At 40.0% G+C, this 21,092-nt stretch overlaps 1 protein-coding gene across 2 annotated transcripts in view; it reads right to left on the bottom strand.

Annotated features, from left to right (window-relative positions):
• The window catches only part of FGD6 (FYVE, RhoGEF and PH domain containing 6), a 75,675-nt gene that overhangs the window by 42,303 nt on the left and 12,280 nt on the right, over positions 1–21,092 (bottom strand). For both annotated transcript variants that reach the window (XM_052774259.1, XM_052774260.1), the window contains exons 3-5: positions 4,607–4,754; positions 1,070–1,137; positions 947–977 (exon numbers count right to left, since the gene is read on the bottom strand). In XM_052774259.1, the coding sequence (XP_052630219.1) occupies positions 947–977; positions 1,070–1,137; positions 4,607–4,754 (247 nt within the window). The remainder of the gene's footprint in view (positions 1–946; positions 978–1,069; positions 1,138–4,606; positions 4,755–21,092) is intronic.

Genomic DNA, 21,092 nt, shown 5'->3' with positions numbered 1-21,092 from the left:
AAATCAATTACTAAAATGGAAGGCAAAAGAGGAATCAGCAAGTGGTGTGGTAAGTTTTTTGTTTCCCGAAAGATCTCCATGTTACAGGACTGTATACATTCATCTATAAGAGCCTTTGTTCCCAGTTTCACAGAACATGCTTCTCAAGAGACCAAGATAGACCAGCGCATCTGTTTGCAATATAACCACTGCTATTGCCCAAGGAAAAAAATCACTACGCTTGCACTTAATAGAGTGACAAAATGGTACAAACACATATCACTTCGAAGTTGACAGAAAACACATAAAACAGAGCTAGAGAAAGCTAAATTCTTCATTAATTTATTATTATCACCTTCAACACAGCATGTTTAACAGATGACTGGTCTGCATAAGCATAGATTAAATACTTAACCCTTGCTGTGGACAACACATTGCACGTACTACAATCACAGCTGTTATCAGAAAGCAAGCATCTGTCAAAGAATTGCAGCCCCCAAAAATATGCTGCCATGGTGATGGATGCACCATTAGAGCTGATTTGTTATATTACCTAAAGAACGTGTATTTTTTTGTACCATTTCTAAAGGTAAATTGTTCCTGCCTGCCCCCACTACTTAAAAAGTTATTCTAACCAAAGATTTTATTTTGGTTGCTACAGTACAAGCTGGCTTATAAATATGATGCTGATTAACATAAATGGATATATATTCCATTTTCAATATTCAAGCAATACCCCCACTCAGCTGGAAGACCGCATACATTAATTAAGGAGATGCAGAAGGAAGCACCAAAATATTCATCCATTATATAAAACCTGAAACTTTACAGTTCTGCTTAATTATATTATTTTTTGAATATGTAGACACAGCAGAAAAAAAGTCACATTCACTACAATAAAGCCTAAACATAGAACTGTAACAGATTAAACAAATAGAAGAGGAAACTTCCTTTTTTGAGTACTTACAATGTGTAAGAGCTTTAGCACATCCACAAACCTATCAGAAAAGCAAGAAAAAGCAAAGAGTTACATTTTAATTGCCCAATTAAAATAAATTGAGCAGCTGTAAAGTTTAGCATTGACACTTACACTTTCTCTGAGCTCATGATCTCCTTGGCAATATGGTAAACCTTTGTTTTCTTTCCAGCTGCCTTACTCTGCAAATAAAATTATATGTTATACTATGCACCTACTAAAACTGTCGTAAAGATCATTTCCGGCTAGTAGTTCCTCAAATCCAATGTAGTTATTCAATAGTTATTTCTAATAAAAATATATTATACTGCTTTGAAATCTCTTGGCTTTGAAATCTTCTGGCTTTTCAGGATCTATGAGAAAATCATGTTAGCTTGTAGCTGGAAACAACAATATTAGCTAAGAGTAGTTTTTATAACACTATCAGCCTTTCTATTTAATTATTACAGGAAGCACTGAAGCCTGTAATGAATGAAGCCCTAGCAAGTGACATTTATTGTTTAGCAAAAGTAGTAAAGTACAGATAATATTTTTATATTATTTGATTTTTTTTATTATTTGATTAATACAGCAACAGTAATATTTGCAGTAAACTCAGATGGGTTTCAGGAACATCTTGAAAGAAATGCATGTTTTCTTTACTGAAAAAGAAGATGAAAGGAGAAAAAGAAAAAAAACCTCACAATCACACTGAAAAGTCAGCTTCTGACAATCTACTAAAGGAGCTGCTGGAACACACAGCAACCGTACTGCAAAGATGTAGAAGTGTGAGCCTTGTCATCTACCTGAAACACTGTGGAGATGATGTTGGTTGTTACATGCACACATTTGGCTTCCAAACAAATCAATGCTACTGTTCAACATCAGATAGAAGGAACAGGTATAGCAAAGCAAAAAGGGGGTAGGTGTCAGGATGCAAATGTGTTTTCTACACGGTGTAACTCCCATGCACAATGTCCCTCAGATAAAAAACATCTTTCTCCACAACAGCTCTCATGGTTTGCCATATGCTTCTCTGTGGCCAGCTGTCACCACATCTATTAGATATTCAGGCTTTCATTTCAACGGGCCGCAAAGACAGACCGCGGATGAGGAGCACAAAAACATCACAGGATATACAACACAAGCGCAACGGAAGTCCTGGGGACGCTGTATTGAGTATGGTTGTATAAGATAGGCATTGAACAGTTTATCTAGAAAAGGTGGTACCAGTGGTATTGCATATATGAACCTTCAGTTCATAAGCACTAATGTTGCAAGATTTGTCTGGAGTTTTAGTTCTTCTCTAAACCTATAAACAAGTCTCAAGTGCTGGAAATCAAACCATGGAACCGATGACATTCATAGGTTGGTTTTAATGATAGTTATATTAAAAAAAGAATCTAAATTAACTTTTTCATTTGAATTTAATTGACACAGTGCCAAATTACTAAATTAAAATTAACTTCTAAATTTAGTAGTTTGGTGCTGCATCACATATATGCAAAATACATTATTTATTTTATATACTAGACATCTTCACACAGAGCTGGGATTTTACTTCTAAAATTAAACTTATTTCCAAAAAGCACTTAGATCTACCCAGTGAGGGTCAATCGGATTCAGGCGAGATTGTAACACCCATTCTCAGGCCTCCATGCCTTTTTAGAAAGCACAGCTGACACGTTCCCTACAAGACTGAATTCACAAGTAACTCAATTATGCAGAGCAAGGTATCTGCCATCACTGTAGATGTGACAGTTGCAAATGAGATGAAAATTAGTATTTTGAGAACAAGCAGCTACCGCTAAACAATTACAAAACGAAATATCACAGTCTGTTTTCAACCCCATTTGAAAGGCTTTTCACATACCAGCTGGCACTGAAAAGGCCACTTTGCATTTGCTCAGCCAAAGATACTCTGGGCCTAAGAGAGGCTCTAACAGGAGAACCGAAGGCATGCAAATTGGACTCTCAGGCACAGCGCTGGGAAGGAACCTTAAAACTCTAATGGATAAAAAGCATCAAAACAGCCAGATGCTTGTGGTAAGGAAAAATAAAAACAAGCCCAGCTGATGACCGATGCAGAGACTGCTTCATTCTCCTCCGCAGCTGCTCTCCCCGTTAGGAAGTTGGTCATTAATGCCCGGCTGCTGGCCACACGTGCCGCAGGCAGCTGAAGCAAGATGACAAGCAGATGTTTCACAGCAAGCACTGAATTATTGCATGAAACCTGCCTGAAAAGCCTCAGAACAGGGATGTTTTCCTGTAAAACTCTGACGTGAAAGGTTGAGGGCATTTCTAGAGGCACACAAGGAAAGTTAGCTTCTATACAGGTACAGTCTGGCTTAGTTTCACAGGAACAAGCTTTTCCCTTGACTCTCTCTCCCTCCTCCCAATTTATTCCTCTCAGAAGATGTGGTTAAATGACATTCAGGTCTGACACATCACCCAAGTCTTCTCTTCCAGCACTAAAAAGTCTCATTGCTTTTTTTTTTTTTTCTTTTTTAATTATTGTTCATTTTTAAGGAAAGGAAGCAAATATAACTACTACCAAAGGAAACAGAGCTGCCAGGACTGATGCTGAGGAGAGGCACTGGTCTATGGGCAGGCTGGTGTCAGGGTGTCCAGGTCTGAGAAGTAAGAAAGTGGGTATCCCCAAGGAGAGGGATAGGACCCCCAGAATTTCATTTCATTCTGAGTAGTTAGTGCTGTCTTCCTGCTCTTCATTTGCAGAAGAAATAAGATTAAAATAGGGGAAATCATTCGAAGCTGGCACTCACAGAAGCTAGCAGAAGGTCAGACCACATCAGTTGAGTGTGGCTTATGCTCCTCCAAGGGCCACAACCCTACCATGACAGGTCTCTCGTGGGCACACCAACAGTCTCTCCTCAGCACCAATTAAGGAGTGATTAAGAAACAAATGCTGAAAGGCAGGTTGAGCCCTTTGTGTTTCATGCCATTGAAAAGGAAGAATTAAAAACAGGACGGATGACTGAACCAGTGTGCCAAGCAGTGATTTGGCAGGTCAGTATGCAGAACCTGCAAATGCAGAAAAGCTGTCTGCACAGAAACAGTTACTGGGACACAGCCTTTGCTGCACAGCCAAGACCCCCGAAACAGGACCATCCAAGCAAAACTACAGCTTCCGAGAGATTTTTCAGAAGGACCTTCTCAGACCTTGCAACCTTTACCTGGCCCTTTCCTTGGGCTTCACCAAGGCTAACAAATCAAAGGTTGATTTTACATGTTCAGTGCACACGAGACACTGTGCACTCTAGGATCTGTGAGGCGTAGACAGCCTCATTGAAAGGTATTTACAAGTCTCAAAACTGAAAATTTCTAAACATACATCTGTGCATGTAGCTCTATTAGAGGGGCATGGTAGGCAAGTCTACAGCTCCATGATTCAGTGAAAGATTAAGAGCAAATATGCCAGGTCATACACACTTTGTAGTGGGATATTTCTAAACTGGACCTCTTAATATCAGGCTAACGTACACAAATTAAAGTTTTAGAAAAAAATCCCACTAAACAATAAGAATGACGAAAAGAAATATATAAAGTTATGTTGACTCAATGCCTTTTATTTGAAAACATCCCAACAGGTTACAACTTACAAATCAGTGCAAGAGTGAGGAATAGCTTCAGAAGATAAAGATAAAAAGATACCTGTTTATCTTCTTGAGGATCAGGCTCCCCTTTGCTGGAATCAGAATTTGTGTCATCATCTTCATCAGAACTGTTCATTATATCTTCTTCATCTGACTGAAGATCTCCCATTACCACGTTAGGATGATCATGGTGTTCTTCTAAGGACCTAAAATTAAAATACGTATAGTTGATAAACACACCATACTTCATTTATGTAAAGAGCTTTCTGTTTTCCCCCACAATAAATGGCCTACTTGGTATCAGAAACATTGAAAACAGTAGTGGGTAGTCTGAAGATGACGATGATGACAGTGGTAGGCTCTTCCACAGTGGACTCAGAACTCTGCAATGTTTTATTTATGCTGGTATTGATACAATGCTCCCTGACAGCGAGCAAAAGCCACAGTACTTTTGGAGTTTTTATGTTATTCTTGTCCATCAGAGTTTGCCTGACAGCAAAGTTTGATAAATCCATTGCCTTATTACTATGTGCATGTATAGTATAACATTTGTACTGTGTGCCAGAAGGATAAAGATAGATCATAGCTGTTTTGCTCTCCTCTATCTCATAGCATCAGGACTTGTTCCAGATATGGTACTTGGATCAGAGCTTTCTGTCTGGAATTTTAGATGCATGTATATATACAGGGTTGTTTCTCAATGCATATGCTAAACAACTGTATCAGGGATAGCAATACTATAATCATTCTGACCAATAATTCTTCTTAAAACAAGAAAGCAGAATCTTTTGTGATTAAAAACTCCCATCCCCCAGAGACAGACACCTTCCAGGTAGCTGTCAAAGCTATAAAATATAACCTTGTTCTGCTGCTGTACAATGATTAGAGAGGTCTCTTTTCATTAGCTTCAGCTGTATTTGCAATACAGAAATTGCATGAGACAGGCATACAACCTTCGTCCTCTAATGAGCCTCGACAACTTCAGTAGAGATTTAAGAAATGCAATTCTAGAAGGAAATAAAAAAGGGGGTATGGAAAGATAAAGAAGAAAACAAGAGACTAGAGGAAATAGAGCCCAAAGTTTTGGTAAAGTTACATAGAAATACAGCAAATCCCCGGGATCCTACTTTTAATCCTTAAAAAATACCTGGTAATTGCCAATTACACTAAAGCTGTGTCTAAATTCACATAATCTGTGTTCAAGGCCTGCAAAAAGATGCTGGGATGCCACAGGCTTATTGTGATACGAGTCAAAAGTCATTAGCTACCCTATAAAACAAAAAGCAAATCCAGAAACCCTTGTCCCCAAGCTGCTGCAGCCAGCAGAGATCTCACTGTGCTGATCAACACCTAATTTTGGGCAGCCAACGTCTGTTGGGGCTACACACTTCTCCATATAGCTGCCCTCTGCCTCCCTACACAAGGGCTGGTTACAACTGATCTTTTCTTTTCCTAACTTTGAATCACAAGAAAGCGGGGATGGAGGGCAACTCTTCAGACTCACCACCTCCAACTATGATAATTCCAAGAAAACCTGGCAGCACAGATCCCATGGGAGGTGGCTGCCAGTAACCTGAATAGCAGAAGTAAGGAATACCAGCTGTGTAAGGATGCTCCAGCAGCCACAGCAAGATGTCGATTACTCAATGCTCAAGGTAGAATTTAAAAATAAGAAAAACAAAACAACACACAAATACTGATCACAAATAGAAATATATTTAGAGATGAAGACAAGATAAGCTGGCCTGCAGACAGGCCTTTGTCAGCCGAGAAGACGTAGAAAAGATTAAAATAGCTTGGTTCTATTAAGACAACACAGGAAGGACTCGGGAAACACCCAAGCAGTTACTGTCTCCCAGAACCACATGGGGTGGGAGGACGAAGGAGATTGCAAGCTCATCACTGAGGTCAAACGAGACCCTGAGCCGAGACTGCAGCACCCAGGGTGCAGAGAGACATTCCTTTATTTCAGTATGGAAATTATGAACTTCACGCTGGAAGAGAACAGCCCCTGGAGACAACAGCGCACAGAGTATGCCAGGGATGGTTCCCACAGAGCCTCCACAAGCTTCAGGAAGGCAAAAAAGTGGCTTTTCACTGGAGCTTTCCCTGGAACAACACTAGCAGGATGCTAAGACTTCTGCAGTTACTTGTGAACTTCAGCAATTCGGAAAACTCCTTGTCTAGTCTATCTAATTCACAGTCAAATGACCTGTTGTCCTAAGAATGTTTATTTTAGCAGACTGTCATCTATAAGATAAAAGGATATGAGATGGCAACATCTTTATTACATCTGTAGCATTATATGAGGCAGATTTATCCCCCTGCTTTAGTCAAAACCTGCAACAGAAATAACTACTGCTATTCCTTCCTTTACTACATTACTCAGTTTTACCATTCACATCTGTCACTGAATCTAGATCTCATCTGGGATTTTTTTTTCACATTGCAAAATGTATTAAGCTCTTTATCTCTAACCACACTGGAATTCACTTTTTAGTCCCTTATTCATTAAATTTTACTTTTGTTAATGGACATTTTATTGCCCTTTTTCCTATCCTTAATATTTGTTTTAATTGATGCTTTAATTGAAAACATTATTTTCACACTTCTGAAATCACAGTTCTTTTGCCTAAGCATATTCTACAGGATACCCACTCCCAGATTTTGCTATAATTTTCCATTTAAACTTTTCAGGGCAACTGCGCCAATCCTTAAAAGTTTTAAAAAATCCGCCCTTTTGGAAGTCAGAAACAAGTGTATTTCTAGGTGAGGCTGTATTCTGCTTGCACAAACATAACCCCATCACCACTGAAGGATGAAGATCAAACTAGCCAGCCTGTGTTGGGTGAAGAATTTTCTAAATGAAAGATTAATCAGCTTATCTAATAGAAAGTTTCAGTAAAAAGCCTACTAAAAAATTTTAATAATTAAATACTGATGATTTATGATGTTTAGTAAGTGTCCACAAATGAGAACCACTCACCTTATACATTTTTTTTCTTCCTGTGAATCACAACAATGTTTAAGCAGTAAGCTCCTTTTCTTGCCTTTGTGGTGTGTATGCACCTACTACTCATGTAAAGGAAACTATGAGAGCTGAGAGAACCATCTACCAAATCTTGCCTACAGTATCTGCCCCACCAGTCAAAGCACCTCAGACTAATCCCTACACGTCTTTATCCTGTATTTGCTCAGCTCACAGCCTAACACAGCCCTCAGGTTCTTCTACCTGATACATTTTGTTGAGGTTTTTTTGGTGGGGTTTTGGCTGTTTTTTTTTTTTAATTTTTTTCTTCTTGCTTTGTTTTTTAAAGAAAAAACACAGTAGAAGATTTGATGCGTAATGACCAAAAGTCAGTTCACACCTGGCCGTTTTCCAGAACCAAACAAGCCGCCAGTTCAGGGATAGGATGCAATACCAGAGCCATGGGTAGATGTACTCCTCGTGGTATCTGCGGTTGTGTCCTCTTCTTCAGAGAAGATGGGGACAAAGTCACTGTGTTGATCTGCCTTTATCAGCCATGTGCTGCAGAACATGTGACTCTCCTTGTACCTTACACCTTAACCTTTCATCATAAATACTACGGCTTTTCTGTCGAAACAGAAAGCAGTTTTGGATTTGATTACTCTTTCTGTACTTTTACCTCTGAAGTCATCTGTAACGTAAGTGTATATATAATTCTGTTAAAGTTATCTCTGGAAGAAGTGAAATCCCCTGTAGCCTTTAAATGAGTTTCAAAATAGTAGTAAATCTTTAAATAAACACAATCTTTTCTACCACATTTCAATTCTCTTTTTCCAAAATACCAAAAGCGTGCAGTAATGGTTATTTTTAAGCAGCTCTTCTGATAGGTATTTTGGGGATACTGTGAACTATCTCTATCTTGTTCCCTCTTCATCACGATTCTTTGTCCTACCCACAGCACTACGAAGAGAAACTTCTGCATTATCAGTCATGTGAAACACCATCACTGCCAACTCACCGTGCTGCCCACTGAGTAAGAATATCTTGCCGTATCTTGTGAGCAAGTTATCTAAATATAGATGTGGGGCTTTTTTATTTGACATGTAAAATGAAGGGATCATTAGTTTGCCTTGGAATGAGCAGTTTATGGGATGAAGCATATACATTGTGCTGTATTTTCCTAAGGCAACAGTAAAATATTAATGAAACAAAACATGCTGGTCCTAGTAAGACATAACAGCAAGATACACTGTCAAAACTTAAGAACTGCCATCAAGCTATTACAGCCAAAAAAAAAAAAAAAATCATAATCAGCATAAAAACCTCTTCTTGTCTTCAAAAGATGACCAAGACTAGTTCAGATGAGCTTATTTGTATTATTATAGAAGCTTCAAATACACCTGAGGCTTCATTTTCAGGAACTGTTGATTCAGACACTGCATAGGACACTATAGCCTGAAGTCACAATTACCATTTCAGTCTCAGTTCCCAATTCATTTAGAAGGCAAATAGTACTTTAACTTGACTGAGATGATTTAGAGAGATTCTCTGCCACGGAATGCCCCAACATTAAGTATTTTATAATATATTGGAATTACTTCAAGTATTAGGATCACCATAACTACTAAAAAAGCAAGTTTCCACAGCTCCAAAGCATTTGTTAAAATAGATTCATCCACGCTGCTGCTTTACACACATTTCCTTGTGACCTTCATTATATTTAGATGTTTCTTCTACTTCCAGTAAGTAATCAAAAATATGTAGGAATGCTGAATGAACAGAACCTTGCATGCTACACACTGCTAAATTGTTCTTTTCTCATCCTTTCCTTATTTTAAAAGGAGCATCCATTCTACTCTGCTTTTTGTAGGAGTGTCCCAGCATCTTTATCCTTCTTCTGTCTCTTCCTCCAGTATTTAATTGTAGGTTTTTTGTGGGTGTTTTTGTTTGTTTGTTTATTTTTCAAGAAAGCCTTCAACATACAGGCAAAGTCACACAAACTTAAGTTCCTACTCAACTGAAAAAGGCACCAAAACATCAGAGCGCCAATAAACATACCCTATTATAACACTTGATCTCAAATTCTTTTTGTATTGTTACAGCATTTTGCTATCCTTTCACAGCTGCCTGCATCTCCCTTTCCTCCAGAGGCAACAAGTACTATTGCTGTCCATCCATTTTCAGTTTTTAATATCACCAGTCCCTGCAATTAGTTTCAATAATTAAGGCATGTTCAGCTGCTTTTTTAAGACCTAAAAGCACACTGGCTCTCTGTGGAGGCAATAGCTGATAAGGCTGTTCTATTTTCCCATAGCACCTTGTACTTGTAATAGCTGTAGGTAAGGCAACATGTCTCACTGACTGATTTCCTCAATGGATCCTAGTTGTACGCTTCTGGAAAACCCTAAGGATAAAAGACTTAAAGGGGAAAAAAAAAAAAAAAAAAAAAAAAAGAAAAAATGTTCTATAGCATCTTTTCTGTTAGGTCCTATCCAAATTCAGAATCTCTTTTCCAAGGTAGAAGGAAGGGCTGTAAATATAGAAATCAAGTTAAGATCCCAAAACAATTTAGGAAGCAATTATCTGATCTGGGTGCTCAAGACAACAGAAGATGCTCTTGGAAAGCCAAAGCAAAATTAAAATTATTGCTTGGTTAATAATTGCTTGATTTTGTTTAGTGAACTACCTTTTACTTTAATACTTTTTATTTAAGACAGTTTGATGTCTTTACCTAGTATTTATTTACTGCAGGTTTTTGGAAAAAAGGAAATCAGTTCTAGAAAGCAAGCATACTTGGCAAAGCACAAAGATAATAATGAATACTAACCAAGCTCACTAGTGAGCTCCTATGGAAGTTTTAAGAAATGACAGGATTAGTGACCAGCAAGATTAATAAAGGCATCAATTAATGTACTTTTTAAATGAGTTACATTTTGCTGCAATACCTCAGCTCCAAAACCATCCTGAAGAAGCCAACATCAGCACACATTTCCTTTTGCAAACCAGTCTGGAAAGAGTAAAGATGAACTTCGTATCACTCCAGATGCACCTGGACCCTAACCCATCATATTTACCTCATGATTTAAACTTCAGATTCTCTGAACAATGGTGACTGTCTACCATTATAGCTAAAAAATTACCTCCCTCATCATCCTCTTCATGTCCCCCTCCTTTTCATTTCTCCTTCAGGCATACCGGACCATTAAGCAGCAAACGAGGATGAAATGCAGCCTGGACCAGGTGGCTTACTTATCTGAGTTATTCCTACAGCATCAGTCACCTCTCTGGTTTAATGGCAGACGGACAGATGGAAAGAGCTGAAGCTGAGATCACGTCTCTCCTCTCTAGGTATAGTGGACAGTGTGAGAAAGGCTGGCAGATACCGCTGTGGCTCTCGTGGTGCTGGCTTGGCTGCCAGCACTGGGGACTGGTTGCCTTCTTGCAGCCAAGCTGCTTGGGTTTCAACTTTGCTGCCAAAAATGGCGCTTTTTCACAGCAAGAGAGCGAGATAGCAAGGTGTCCTCTCAAATAAGATTTTACATGATAGCATTAAAAGTTATGCCATTCGTTCTTCTGCAGTGAAAACTCAATGATTTTAGTAAGTCCTTTGTATTATTAGGACTAATAACAACAAAAAAGGCAACAGACCAGGAGCTTTTATTGGTGTGATGCTAAGGAACATGGCAGGCAGTTAATCTCAATCTCCCTTTTATTTATATTTTTTAAGATTGCCTGAACAGATCACACCTGTGAGATTCCTTAGTTCCTTCTGCAAGCTATCGTTCCATAAGTGGCATGGCCGAGGAATGAAACAGACCTCTACAACAGTCTTAAAAAAAAAAGCACCACAAAACAAGAGGCAAAAAAACTAGACCAATGAATCCATGATTATTTGCATCACTTGTATCTGTTGTGCTATATTCTCTGTGGGCTGGTTAGGGAACTCTAAGGACACAATTACAAACATGAACACTCCTCAAGTATCACAGCTACAAGACAGAAACAACCTGCACCCAGCTGAGCAACTCAAAAATATTGTTTGAATTGCAGTTTAAAGACTTCAAGAATTGAAACAATTATTTTAAACAGTGTCCTATGTACTGTACACATGCATAAGCGTCCACGTTTTTGCTAGGAAGTCAGAACCATTGACGACAGTGATACACTGTCAAAAGAGAAGCTCAAGACAAACTATTTGAAATGGATTTTGGTTCAGAGCCTCTCGTACTTTGAAAGCTGTCTGCTGCCTCCCGGACAAAGGGCTGGCTGCAGAGAGAGGCCAGATGGGAACGCCGGGAGTTCGCTCCTGCCAAGAGAAACTCCAAGATCTACCCTCTTTGTCCCGGTCTTTACCTCTGGCACTCCCTGCTCACACCTGGGTTTTCTGGGCAAGGAGGATATCACAAACACTGCCGAGAGCTGCCGCCGCGTTTAGCCTGTTAGATCACGCTACTGGCGGCTCCTTCTATACTTGGCTGAGCATGTTGCAAACTGCAACACCTGACTTGCTGGAACCAAGTTATCCTAGCATTTGCAGCCAGCAGCACTTAGTTTAGCATTTCTTATCATTGGGCCAAGACAGCACTTATTTCTTTCCTCAACACGAAGAAAAAAAATAAATCTGACTCGCATTCTAAGCAAAAAATAAGCAAGGCATTTGTGATACATGTTTCACACTTAATAAGTTTTGTACCTTTTTTTAAGCAATCCATTCTGTCAGTCACCCTCCTTCAGGCACACCATGACCAATACAGTCATGCTCATACTTTGTTGCATGGTTTTAAAAAGCACGGTTTGAAAAAGGTGCAAACAGCTCTCAGATTATCTCCATATTTAGCTGTGATTTGAAGGCACGAGCTCCCGCGGCCAGAGGCACCCAAGGACCGCTCTCGCCACAGGCAGCCTCCCACGCTCACAGGAGCGATCTTCAGCAAGACCATTTGTTGACAATTCCTCAGTTCCTTGGAAAGTTCAACATAAACACACACGCATGCTTCAGATGTTTCCACACTCGCCATAGAAAAGCTGCATTTAAAAAAAGAGAGGTCTCAGTTTTAAAAGTCTCCAAGAAAACCGACGGCGGGTCGGTTCAGCTCCCGAGCAGCGCGGCACAGCTGCCATCGTGACGAGCAGGACAGACGGTCCCATCGCCCTGCCTGCCTCCACTGGGGTGGCCCCAGCAAAAGTGCCAAAACCAGATTATGCCAATGTAACAGAATATACTCCAAGAGGATACAAGGGGACAGTCTCCGGCATTGGTACTGGCAAGTGAAACACTGCGGCAAAACCCAGGGATTTAAACCCTTGCCTGGAGGCTTGTACATGGGGAAGGAGTCACTGGATCGGTTCTTCCCATCACCATCCAAAGCTGTGAGGAGTTACCTGCCTCCCAGGGTAGGTAGAGAGGGAAGCCTCTGCAGAATTTACAGCTTTTTGCCTTCCCTTATAGTTAATTCTCATTTCATAGGGAGAGCTGCAAAGCTTATGGCCCAAGACCTTTGGAAAAAACTCCTGGCATGGAAGTGATAAACAATATAAAACTGGACCACCAAAATACAGCACTCATTTACAATCAGGACCTGCTATTCTAACTCCTCTCAATGCACAAAACAGCTCCTAGTGGGAAAAAGTTTATTGGGAAAGGACAGCGGGATCAGAAGACAAGTAACACACTACTTTCCAGTCACACACACAAAAAAGAAAAACCACAACATAACTCCAGCACCCACAGAAAAGACTTCTAGAAAACTATAATGAAAATGTGACAAAATCTCCAACCGAACACATCAAATAGGAAAGGATAAACTTAGACCAAGGGAGAACAAAATCTCCTATTAACAGCCATGTCAAACAAAATTGATTTTACCTTGCCAGTGCTACCATAACATTCCAATGTATAACTACTTCCACTCCACTAAAAGCAGAGTTAATGCAAGGCCCTAAATATCTCCTGTATTGACTCATCATTATTTTTATGATTTTGGGGTGACTTTATCCCTGAAATCAGGGGTAATACCTGATACAAGTTGCTCATTCAATTTAGAAATAACACACAACCTATTGCCCTCCATTTTTTACATGTCAGGCACCTAGAAGATGACAAAAGAGAGCTAAGCAGCAGAGTACTCAAAAGGTAGTGACTTAGATCTAAAATAAACATGGAGTGACTTAACTCTTAAACACACAACTGCCTGTATGCATGGGAGCTGACACAGCTTCCTGGATAGTGTGCTGGAAAACAGAGGATGAAATAGTTTGATTGAGACCAACGCAGACTAGCTGTAAAGAATAATTGAGCTGCTTGCAAGATTGGATTTGAGCTCTCTCTTCCCCTAATCTTTTGCACAGATTAGAAGAAGAACGGGATTCAGACACTTTTTCTAAAGTTTTCAGCTCATCTCAAAATCAATACAGAACATCCAACCCCCAGGAATACCACTGGGAAAAAAACCAAAACAAAACAGAAAAATCAACCAAACTCTGTGCAGTTGAAGTCACTAGGCCATAAGGCTCAGGTTGTAGCTATCGAAGTGGCAGTTTTGATAAAAACTCCTTTTATTTATTTACATGCATCTTAGATATTTTTTTAGTCCACTTCTGCCTGAGTGGAGCTGTTTTTCATAAGCACAAAGATATTTCAAAGAAAAATTAAAACTTGTGTAAACTTAATATTTTTAAAAGAAACTTCTTGGATTCTAGCATCTAAAATAAAGCCTGCGTTCCTAAATTTTGTCCAGTGCATTGAAACAACATAGCTGCACAGTTTTAGAAGTCTATTCGTTAAAACATCTTTAACTGGATCAAATATAAATGTTGGGTAAATGAGGCATATTAATATCACTGTTGGCACTTAAATAAAAACTAAAGTAATTATTTTGATTGCTTGCTTTCCCAACATTTATTTTATGCCTCCCAAAATCTTACTGTTTTACATATACAATCACATTAGACCTTGCTGCAGTTAAAATATCACCATACAAACCAGAGTACCATGGAGTTTCACAAGCACACTTCCTGAGCCAACGCTGAAAATAACCCACAGGAAAAGGCTGTTGTTGAGCGTATAAACAGGTCTTTCATCAATTCTCATGTCACATTTGACTCTCCATTCTACATCCGAGATACTCTCTGGAGCTACATTTTGTTAACCTGCAATTTATACCACGGTTGGCAACTGGAGACAGAGCGTGCGTGTTGGAGGCGGGGGAGAAAGGCCAACATCTAGCGACAAATACGCAACTTAACTTGGCTTCCCCCATCTTGAGGAAAAGGAAATACATACTAAGAACGCCAAAATTAGGAAAAGCACAAACATAGAATAAAAGACGAAAGAAAAAGATAAAGCGTTGGAGATTAATTTATGAAAGTGCGTGACACCTGAGTTCCTGTTCTCCATAAACAGGGGGGTTAGGAAGCAGGCTAAAGGACGCGGGGATTTTACGCGCTGCTTTGCTTTCTTCAGGCTCCCCCTCATCACACTAAGCCACCCTTCGGCTGAAGGCAAGAGCCGACTCGCTGAGCTGAAGCGACGTCACTGGGAGGAAGAATGAGGACATCCTTGTATTGTACCAGGGGGATCGATGGGAACAGCACAGTTAGGACATTTTTGCCATCTGTGGTGAGCACTTCTATGGTGAGAAACAAAGGATATCGCGGTTTACCCTCAAAATGGCTCTTTTAATGCGTACGGAGTGCACGTGCTCCAAGGTTAATGTGATGCAATTTTCTAGACTGCAGAGGACTCTGACAAGAGTAACCACCGAACCTTTTGAGGAGAGGCAGAGGGGTTCGCCCAGCAGCCGGGCAGCGCACCCCAGCAGCGCCCGCCTTGCCGCCGCTGCCACCATCGGCTTGCTCCTTCTCATACCCACACACACACCTGGCTGCAACTATACTCAGTAAAAAGATAACATCAAGAGCTTAAACCACATCTATTTTTATGTAGCACTTATAATACCATCCGATAAATTAGAAGTCTTTCATTACTGCACCTCCAACTTGGTCAAAAGTTTCCCTACGTGCTGTGTCCACGCCAACCTGCTTCACCCACCCCTTTCTTTTACCAAAATCAACAGGGAGCCCTTGAAAAGGGGGATGAAAGAAATACCAAAGACAAAAATTCTCTTTCATGACAATCTTGGAGATCTTCACAATTGTTTTCATTTCATAAGACCTTTCAAACCTTTTCAAGACTGGATTGTATACTAATGGACTTGGTATTGGAAAAATGCAGTTCTCGAACTCCTTTCTCTCCCTCATTGGAGAGGGAGAGCATAGGACCTCAGAATCTTTCCCAACATCAAAACAGATGAAATCAGCACATATCAAATACATTTGGATGAGACCGTGTCAAGATTCTTTCAAAGCAAGAAAGTTCTTATTCATTCTGATTTAAAAAAAAAAAGGGGGGGGGGGGTTTGGCATACTTCTCCCAGACTGCCTATCTTCTTCATATAATACATGCATTTTATTTCAAGTTGTACAGCAGGCTAAACTGTAAAGCTGTATGACCAAAAGCCACCCCTTTTACTAAGGAAAACTCCTTCTCTTACTGGAAAAGCAGACCATGGAGACACTGACTTGCATAAAGCTTCTAGCAAGGAAATAAGACGCAAAACACCCCATATGCTTTCCAGAGCAAAAAAATTCACTGCACATCTTTCATGTAGTTTCATATGCTACCCTATTAGTACAAAATAATTAACTGACGTAGAATAATTCCAGACCCAAGGTCAGTGATTTGACTAACCCTCGGGGAAGAAAAGGAGCTCAGAGAGCGGTGTACAGCCCAGGATGAGGGTCCCACCATCCGCATGCTCCCAATTCCTTCCCAAAGTCCTTGTGTCAGAATATCAATATTCCCAAGCAACAGTACTACCCCTTCTCACCAATATTCCCATTTCTCACTGATTTGGACCCTGATTAGACACCCCTAACTTCATTACAGAATTTGTTGCTTCATAGTCCGTAAAGGCAAAACATGAGAAGTCATCAAGACGGCATATTCCTTATGTTCACTAGCCAAGAATTGCTTTGTCCATTCCCTGCTCCCGAGCCTCAGAGCCGGGACTGCCAGATAGGCTTTGCATCCAGCCTCGCGGGGGACGGGAAGCGGAGATCTGAGCCATCTGACTCACTCCTTACTGACAAGCCCTCGGAGTTGGCAGAAGACTACCAGCTGCATAACATGTAAGTGAGAAAGCGAGGCAGGGAAAGGAAAAGAAAAAGGCAGGCTCGAGGAAGCGGAATACAAAAAGAAAGCCAGTGATAACACACGACCGCAGATAATGAAGCCTGATAGGAAACCTAAATAGCATATTATCAAAACTATTCCATTAAAACCCAAGGTACAATTGCAAAGAAAGAATTTAACATACAACTAAGGGTGGCAGAAGCCGGCTAGAAGCAGAGGGGGAGATCGGAAGACAGGACAGGACTGCGGAGCTGATGGACAAAAAGGAACCTGCCTTCTTCAGATCAGAAACTAATTCATTATCATCTTTAAGAAGCAGATGAAATCCAAAAAATCTACATATCTGACCTCCACCTATCAGGAAGTTATATCCTTCAATAAAATTCAGTAAAAAGAAAATGTGGTTTTTAATATATAACACTTTCAATACCTAAAATGTATTTCATGCATTCAAATCTCAGCATAAGTGTTTGAAAACTGGTTTTAAATGCTATTTAGACCCTGCAGTATTTTATTAGTGTTTCTCTTGTGTTTTTGAATGGGAATTTTGCAATAGCAAAAAAACCCTTTCCCTAATGCAGCCAATCCCTAAACACCACCACGTTTATCTGGTGCAATACTGCCCACCAGAAGCATGTTTCAACGCTGACAAAGTTTAGTACATCAAAGAGGAATATGTATCAAAGTGCTTAACCACACAGATTTCAATACTAAATTCAATATTCCAAGAAGGCTTTCATAGACACTTAATTGACCTCTGGGGACTCAGTCACCAAAGCAGAATTTAGTCCAGAAGACTAAACTTGTATTTTACATCAAGACGCTTATTTCTGGAAAACCAATGGATTATTCTAAATCAGCAGGGGTGGGAAAAATAGGAAGCAGCATTTAATTAAACCAACATTAAGATCTCAAAGGACTGTTGTCACATGGTACTCCCCCCCAGCCCTTTCTGAAGAAAAACCCTAGCCAGAAACACGACACAGCTGTAAATTTCGTCAAAATCAGTTAGCAGTGATGTACATTTCCAGCATCTTGAAGGAACACTGTCAAAAGTAGCCAGTAAATACAGTATGCTATTCGGTGAAGGAGCAGACTCATTCAACCTGAAGTACAATTCTCTTGCCTAGAACAACATAACAAATACCAAAAGGAAGCCCACAAGATCCAGAGAAGTTTAAGTTTCTGTTTTCTGCAGCGTAACAGATGTTCCAAGGCACGTTCATTGTTCCTTTGCATCTTCAGATTACTGGACAAATGTACACTCAATTTTACTTTTAGTTTTAAGGAAGATTTTGCTGTCCTCCTCAGAATAAAGGTTTGTCACTAAAAAGAGGATAACCAATGCACAAATATTTCTCTTTCATTAGGAGGTTTAAAAAAAAAAAAAAAAAAAGGTGTTACTTCAAAACAGAACTGTTAAAACTACTGGTCTCTGACAACATTAAAATGAATTGCAGCAGTACCAGCAGCACTGACTTTTCACCTCACTTTTTGGGCCTAAATCATTCATTTCTCAAAAAAACAAACCCAAGTAGCTGCACACAAGCAAAACCCATCAGTGTCCCATCAGCAGCACCTGTCCCACCTCAGTGGTTCACAGACCATATCAGGACCCTGGTTTTCTTCCTTTCAGGGCCAAGCCCATCTTCCGTACAAGGGAGGCTGGCATCCAATAACTCAAAAATCAAGTGGTAAGTGACAACTGATACCCACCATTAACTACCCGGGACTGCCACTTGCATGTAAATCCCTGTGGGAAGGCCCAAGCAAACAAAACATATCTGAATTTAGTAAGACACATGAAGTTAGGGTAGAGCATTAGAAGGTATTACCATTCTCCATTAACGCATACTGGTTTTACCAGATGGGATCAGGAGGAAATTTCTCAGTAACCACGAAACACTGGGTACATTATGAAAATTTTATTTCCTCCTCCAGAAAGAAATGTAATGTGGGGTAAAGACACCACCGAACTCTCCTGGTAATGGCAAGCCTGGCATTCAGACTTAATATACTGCGTATGTGCTATTATGACTAGAAGTGTAGGCAATCGGTCTATTAATTTCTCAGAAGAACAATCTCATTTGTACATTGGCTTTAATCATAAGATAATTTGCTTTGAGATCTCCATTAGCAGTGCATTACAGGAGTTTTATGTGCCATGATCTATGAAAAAGAGCTAAGTGCGTGTTCTGACAGGCTGGGGGAAACGCGAGCAGTAATTATTTCAATAACATCAGCACTGTTTCTCTAACCGGTTTTATACCACCACCTGGCCCAGGAAATGATAAAAGGCTCTTAAAGAACTATGCAGAAAAGGTAAGACGACATTGATAAAGAAGCTTCAAAGGATTTGAGATAACAACGGATGGGAAAACTGGAGAAGCTGTCTGCCTGGCTCCATCTGGGCAAGGACCCTTACACCTCCCAAGCCAGAGCCAAAATGAATACCTGTACCTCCTCTTCTAGCATCAGGAGACCACTGCCCCATTGTCCCCCCTTTTTTTCCCCAGGGATTTCTTTGTTCCCCGAGATCTACTGAAGTAACTGCATGCATTAACAGTTTCCTAAGGTAGTTTCTGACTACATAATTTAGTTTAAAATAAACACTTATATTAAGGGCTCTGGTTATGGTTTTCTATGTGTGCTTTTTAAAGAAAAACGCAACACAAACCCAATTATGTCAAGAACATCCAGCTCAGGCAGCAGCTACAGGTGCGGATGTGCCAGGGTGCAAGAGATCACTTAAACCTTTAAATCGCCATTGGTACTGGGGAAGGTTTGTGTGGAGAGGGAGTAACTATAAATCTCAGACACTCAGCCAGGTAAGAAAACTATGGAATTTCACTCAAAGAGCAACTGCAGGCTCAGTTCTACCATGCTCCATACAGCAAAACTGTCCTTTTCTTTTCCTAAAGCAAAGACAAACATTCACTTGGACCCAGAACCACAATACAAACCAAAATAGCTCACGTGAACACATAAAATATATCCTTATCTAAGTTTGGTCTCACCCTTCTTAGGTAAACCAAATCAAGGGAATACCAAGAGTGTGGTCAAAACCCCTGAAAGATACTCATAGATTAGATTTAAACATAAACTCAGTGAGGAACTTAAAGTATACCAAAGACAAAACTAAGCATCACCCTACTGTAAACAAGAAAAAATACTCAACCACTGCATGAATAAATATACCAATACTGAGCCCATAACCATGATAAGGCTTCATGCTTTCCATCAAACAGTCCAACATTGAGAATATCAGCTCTATAAACAACTATTAACACGGGATGCCACTTAAAATATTTGTTTCTGCCTATACAAAAGGACACGCTCCCCTAAAGAATGGCCAGCTCTCAGATTCTTTGGAGCATGCTTGCTACACACATCCAAAATGAAATGAGGCTTAGAAACTCTCAGTGAAAAATGAGGTTAAATGAGACTACCTATAAGCTAGCTCATTTATTCTTGCCATTACGCATAAATTCTCAACAGTGTAAAGAAGTTTGCTCAGGACTGTGCAATATACAGGCTGCATATTTCATTGAAATCCTTATTGCTGGTTTGAGATAAATCTTTAGGATCTGTAAGACCAACTGATTAGCTGAAGTTAAGAAGTTAAATGATACCGTATTGGGTCAAAACAATGCTTCACCTGTTACCACACTCTGACAGACACAGTAAGTGATGCTACCGAGGGCAAACATACGAGCCTGGCCACTCTGTGGCCCATTCCTCTTCCCAGCATCCGGTCACAGTGCTACAGATACTGAAGATCTGTTCTTGCCTATTCCATTTAGCATCTGTTTTGGACATACCTATGAATCGGTCCAGTCCCTTTTTGAATCTGCTGATATCGTCTGTCTCCACCACCTCCTGAGACAATAAAACACAGCAGCAACCTGCAGAGTCACTAGACCCTGTCTTTCAGTAATATTCTGTGTGAGTCACAGAACTCGTGCACCACTACTACCTTTGCTGGGAGCACAGGGGGATATGGGAGACTCACTATATTCAGGGAGAGGCCATATCTTTTGTTATATCCGAAAAGCTTTCAAGACCTGATAAGAATTTGCATACCCAAAAGCTTGCCTGCTTTTCCCAGCTTTTATCAGCTGATCTAAAAATATATTCATTCCCCCTACAAACCTAGCAACTATGCACTCTATGGATGCTTATTCAAGTTCATCCTGAGACTTTGGTAAGGTTCATTCCTCCCCATTTAAGTATTCTCAGATACAAATACATGACTGTATCTGATTTGCTTTAATTAAATCTAGAAAAGCACATACGTTAGTTCCCCGGATTTTGATCACATACGAGGAATAATTAGCTTACTTTTCCTCTTGACTCTTTACCAAGTGCAAACAGCTTTCAAAA

Source organism: Harpia harpyja, chromosome 23 (genome assembly GCF_026419915.1).
Source record: "Harpia harpyja isolate bHarHar1 chromosome 23, bHarHar1 primary haplotype, whole genome shotgun sequence".
NCBI lineage: Eukaryota > Metazoa > Chordata > Aves > Accipitriformes > Accipitridae > Harpia > Harpia harpyja.
Note: the sequence above shows the minus strand (reverse complement) of the source record. Positions and strands in the feature narration are given on the sequence as shown.